Source organism: Crocuta crocuta, unplaced genomic scaffold, assembly GCF_008692635.1.
Source record: "Crocuta crocuta isolate KB4526 unplaced genomic scaffold, BGI_CrCroc_1.0 scaffold193, whole genome shotgun sequence".
In the NCBI taxonomy this organism is placed as follows: domain Eukaryota; kingdom Metazoa; phylum Chordata; class Mammalia; order Carnivora; family Hyaenidae; genus Crocuta; species Crocuta crocuta.
Window position 1 is genome coordinate 7,083,184 of NW_027529624.1, and position 5,475 is coordinate 7,088,658.

General features: G+C 59.3%; 1 protein-coding gene across 1 annotated transcript in view; it reads left to right on the forward strand.

Annotated features, from left to right (window-relative positions):
- The first annotated feature begins 5,183 nt into the window (after positions 1-5,183).
- SH3BP1 (SH3 domain binding protein 1) overlaps positions 5,184-5,475 on the forward strand; it is a 12,783-nt gene continuing 12,491 nt past the window's right edge. The window contains exon 1 of the mRNA XM_077761970.1: positions 5,184-5,197. Coding sequence (XP_077618096.1) covers positions 5,184-5,197 — 14 coding nt within the window. The remainder of the gene's footprint in view (positions 5,198-5,475) is intronic.

Consider the following 5,475-nt stretch of genomic DNA (forward strand, 5'->3'; position numbering starts at 1 on the left):
GGGCCCAGAGCGTCCCAGCTGGAAGCGGGTGGCCGCTTAGACCCGCCAGGAGCCCCAGCTGCTGCAGCCGCTGAGTGAGAGCCCCCCCACCCCCCGCACCCCCAGTTGCTCACAACTTCCTCCTGCTGCCTCTCAGCCCTGCACACAGGGTGAGGCGGGGCTGCCCCCGGAGGGCCTTGCCTGGGCTTCTAGCCTTCCCCAGAGGCTGCTCCCAGGAAGCAGGGCGCTAATTGCAGCTAGTTTCTAGAGTGGCCCTGGGGATGCTGACTGGGCACCCTGCCAAGCCCTGGTGCGAGCATAGTTCTGTCCTCACCCAGAGTTTCTGGTCCAGGCACAAGGGGCTTGGCTTAGCCAGGGTTAGCCCAGGGCATTGCCGTGCGGTGTGCGGTGCACATTGCAGGGCCAGCCCTATGTGCTGCTCCACCAGACAGGGTCCCCGTTGAGCAGAGTCTGGGCAAGGCTGCCTGCCATTTCTCCTCCCCAGCAGACGATAGGAAGTCCTGCATTTAAAAAGCCCCTTTCACTTTGCCTAACCTTGTGCCTCCCGGGCTGAACCCTCCCCCCGCCCCCCGCATCCTCCTGGGGCGGGGGGCCAAGAAGAGCCTGACCCACTGGTTTTCCCAGAGCCCAGGATGCCCGCTCCCCAGCCTGGGCGCCTCTTGCCGTTGAGAAAGTGAGGCATGTGAGGCGTGCTTCTCTGTCCCCGGCCTCCCGGGACACACTGGGGGGAGGTGGGGGAAGGGGGGGGCGCACAGGAGCACAGATCTCTATAGAGTGGGCCCCCCCCCAACACAGCCCACCTGCAGTGAGGCTTCCAGACGCCCTGACCTCTCGGCGCCCCTGCCACGGGGCCTGGTTCCTGTTCCCCTCCCCACCAGGCCAGACTCTGCGAGGACACTTGTGAGGTCTCTGACCGACAGCCTCTAGTAGGAAGGTTCTTCTAAACCAAAGGAAACCTCACCCCCTGTAATGCCACCCTGGCATCCCAGGGGGACCATCTGGAGTACCATCTCTTACCAACTGTGCAAGGGCTGCAGATTGGGGTGAGAATGTGTGCAGCTTCAAGCTGGGAGTCTGGGCCTGCTCTCAGCAGGGTCCCTGGCTGGCTTACTGGGTGATTTTGAGCAAGGAGCTACCATCTCTGGCCTTTGGCCTTTGGGTTCCTTTTCTTTCTTCTTTCTTTTTCTTTCTTTTTTTTTTTTACAGAATTTTCTTTTAATTTTTTAATTTTAAATTTTTTAAATGTATTTTTTGAGAAAGAGAGCACAAGCTGGAGAGGGTCCAAGAGAGCAAATCCCAGGCAGGCTCCGCACTGTCGGCCCAGAGCCCGGTGTGGGGCTCGAACCCATGAACCGGGAGATCATGACCCAAGCCGAAACCGAGAGCCAGAAGCTCAACCTGCTGAGCCACCCAGGCGCCCCCTTTAGGTTCCTTTTTGATAGTGGGGAGGGGCCCTGTGAGCTGCAAGGCCCCACCGAGGCCTTCTGAAGCATTCTTGAGCAAAGGGGTTCCCAAGGCTGTTGGCCTGGAGCGATCCAGATGCTCCAGGGACAGGGATACCCCTTTTCTCTTTTGGCCCCGCCATCCTCCCTTTTGCCTAGTCTACCCACCCACCTGTCTGCCGTCCCGCAGGCGCCTCTGAGCAGCCCCCACGCCAGGCACGGCCCTGCGGTCAGTCCACCGGCTGGTGTGGAACCTACGAGCCAGGAGCTCAGCGCATCAGGCCACAGAGCTGGGAGGGAGGTGGGCCTGAGGGACCACAGGTGCCCCGCATCTAGCTGAGGGGCCAGGGGTGCGGTCTGACCACGGGAGGTGACCCCCAGCCTCCAGTCCCTGGAGGAGCCATTCCCGGGATTGGGTGTGTGGACTCCACCAGCGGTTGGGAGCACTCCCTGCACAGGAGACCCAGGGCCTCTGGAGGGCTAGGGCTGGGCCAGGGTGAACAGGGAAGGAGTGTTCTCTCTCTTTCTCGAAGGGTCCCCCACCCCCACCTCAGGAGCCGTGGGACTTCCCAGACCTTGAAGCCACACTTCCACTTTATTCACGCGCCTGGACACAGCGCTCGTTTTGGGTTTCTTTTTTGGCAATCGCAGCGCACTGCTTCTGTTTGTGGCAGCCAGGAGAAGCCGTCCCTGCTGCTGTCCTGCTGTCCCCGCTGCTGTCCTGCTGTCCCCTCCCCCACAGGCGGAGGACACAGGAGCCCGCCCGAGGCCCAGCCTGACCCAGTCCACAGTCCTCAGGGCCGCCTGTGCTAGGGGGCAGCTGAGGCCTGAAGGCGCAAGTGAGGGCCCGAGTCGGGCCGGCAGGCCTGTGAGGTGCCCCTCTGTCTCCCAGGCCCTCCCCAGCCCCCCGTGGGCTGCTGTCCTCTGGAGTCAGGGTTCAGGGCACAGGCTCCCTGGGATTGTCCCCCTGCCTCAGCCCCACCCCAGGGGTTCCTTCTGGGAAAGTCCTTCTGGCTCGAGAAGGCAGGCAAGTTTTCAGAGCCCCAGAAATCACCCCACGTGCCTGGCTGCTCTGAGCAGAAGTCTCCACCCGGAGCCCAGCACGGATGTGACCGCAGACGAGCAATTTGTCAAAGTGTCTGAAGGGCAGCTGCCCCGNCTCCCCACGCACGTCCTGCTCAGGCTTCACCAGCGGCCACTGATCTGCACAGGGACCTCTGGGCCATCTGACACGGCAGGAGGGCATCTGGGGGCTTCGGAGTCTGTCAGATCTGCTTTCTACCTCGGCCTCTGCCGCTTAACCAGCTTGGGACCTGGGGCCAGGAGTTTGGGTGTACTCCCCTGTGACGTGGGGACGATACCAACCTCACTGGAGGATGTGCTAAACGACATGACAATAGGTGCTACTGTCCCCCAAGAAGGCAGCAGGACACACTTAAGGGTGCGATTAGGCAGCAATGGGGCCGAGGGTCTTTTCATTCCAGACTTTGCAGGTTGACTAAGAGGAAGCAGGGCCTGTTAGAAGCAGTTTCACATAGGAACCCATCTAGTCCTCGTGACAGCCAGTCAGGTACATGCTCTGGTCCTTAGTTTGCCAAGGACACCGAGGCTCAGGTCAGCTACCCTACCCAAGGTCACCCGGCTAGTTCGAGGCTGAGCCCAGCTGGCCGGCCTCGACCACACACACTTCAGCTCTGTTCTCGCTGTCTCTGGGTAGGAAATAAGTGCCCATTGATGCAACGTCTCCACTTGCCATTCAAGCCAACCCTGTCTATTGAGCTGCTGTGACCGTGGCCCATTGCTAGGCCATACAGGATTCAGCACGCACGGAGGAGATCCAGCCAAGTCTACAAGCCCTCGCGACACAGTGTGAAAAGGTCTTGTGATTGGAGAAGAGGCTGGCCGGTGACCTCCAAAGCGCCCCCTTCCACATCTGTGGTCCCAAACCTACAATCTCGACCTTTGCTGATAAAATTTCAGAGTCCAAAAGTCTCTGATTACAACATCCTTCGAAGGAACAGCCTAGGATCCAACCTTTGGGGCTTCCAACCCTTCAGGACTCAGCACCCCAGTGTGCTTGAGCTTAAATATACCCTAAATGTACCCCCTCACCCAGCCAAGACACACAGCAGCCCCACCCAGGCCAGACCGAGAAGAGCTACTGGGTCCGACTGGAGGGGAGCCCGGAGCCCCAGTGGGAGGCCCAGGCCTCCACTGGGCTAGTTGTATGGCCCCTGTGGTTTCCAGCTGCTGCCAGAGCCCACGTGCCCTGACCCCTCTGCAGGCCTGAGCTGGGGCTCAGGCCTGGGCAAGCCTGGGGGCTGGGGGGGCAAGGTAGAAGCCAGACCCTGCCCTCAGGGACCTTCAGAACAGCTGGGGAAGTGGACAAGCCCAGGCCCAGTGTGCTCCAGGAGGCAGGGCTGGAACAGGGTGGGGACACCAGGTAGCCCCGAGGTTTCCCAGACGGTAAAACTGTGGTGCCTGGTGTCAAGCTGCTGGCTTAGGAGTCACCCGCTTCCTAATTGTGCACACAGGAGGTTGTGCCCATTGCACAGATGGGGGAAACAGAGCCATCGTGATGTTCTGGGATACGGTCAGAGAGGAAGGGGAAAGGGCCAGGACTAGAAGCCAGGCCTTGCAGGGGCGCCTAGGTGGCTCAGTCGGTTAAGCGTCTGACTTCGGCTCAGTTCATGATCTTGCAGTCTGTGGGTTCGAGCCCCGCATCGGGTTCTGTGCTGACACCTCAGAGCCTAGAGCCTGTTTCACATCCTGTGTCTCCCTCTCTCTCTGCCCCTTCCCTGCTCATGCTCTGTCTCTCTCTGTCTCTCAAAATAAATAAAGATTTAAAAAATTAAAAAAAAAAAAAAAAAAGAAAAGAAAAGAAGAAGAAGAAGCCAGGCCTTGCAAACCCCAGCCCTACATCTTAAGAAGCCAGGTCTAAACTGGACTCTGATGGATCCCTTCAGGGATTGGAGGAGTAGCAGCCAGCGTCCGGCGAGCGCTCACTATGTGCCAGGCCCCGTGTCTGAGGCCAAGGTTTTGCCCTCCCGAAGTAACCCCCCCATCTGCCCACCCACCCATGGTAGGCGCTCAGGTAATCCTCAAACCAAGTTAAAATGCGCAGCAAAGCAAAGTGCCATGGGCGTGGCTAGACTCTACCTGATGCCCCTCCCTCTCCCCCCAGCCCTGGGGTTCAGAGTAAGGAGAGCCTCCCGTTGCCCCAATCTCTCATATTAACTAACAGTTCTGGCGCACATACTGGATGCCCAACTTTGTTTTGCGTGGAGGGCCAAAGAAACTACTACTGAGTTTGGGGGCTCAGAGCAGCACCCACATCACTGTCTTCGGAGAGGAAGGGCGAGGACAGAAAAAGTTTGCTGGAAGAAGGGGCTTTGCAGACAGAGGCCACTGTGCTGGGGCTGGGAGGGAGCAGGGTGTCAGGGGGCTGATCCGGAGGGTGGGGCATCCCCCTTAAAGGGACAACGGGAATAGGCCGGGTTATCTTGTCCACTCTCCGGGATGGGCAGGCCCGGGACAGCTGGCCCCTCAGGCCAGTTAAAGACAGCAAGTCCAGAGTTCCCGGGGACTTGTCCAAGGTCACAAGGCACCAAGGTGGCCCCAGGAAGCCAAAGTCCCCAGCCAGCCTCCAGGAGGGAAGCAGGCAGGGGTAACCTTTAGCTCCAGGTAGCCAGGAAATCCTTTGGAGACGGAGTCCAGGGCAGCCTCCCTGGGCAAGCCCACATGGGCCAATACAGGTTGGAGAGACCTGTCCTTGGCCTCTGCCTCCTAAGCATGGAACTCTCTTTCTCCTTTAAGAGGGACTGCGAAAGCCAGCGTCTGGGTGGCTCAGTTCCTTGAGGGTTGGACTCTCGATTTCGGCTCAGGTCATGATCTCGGGGTTTGTGGCACCGAGCCCCTGCTTCAGGCTCTGCGCCATCAGCCAGCTCTCTCTCCCTCTCTCTGCCCCTCCCCCTCTCGTGCTGTCTCTTTCTCTCTCTCTCTCAAAATAAATAAACTTAAAAAAAAAAAAAAA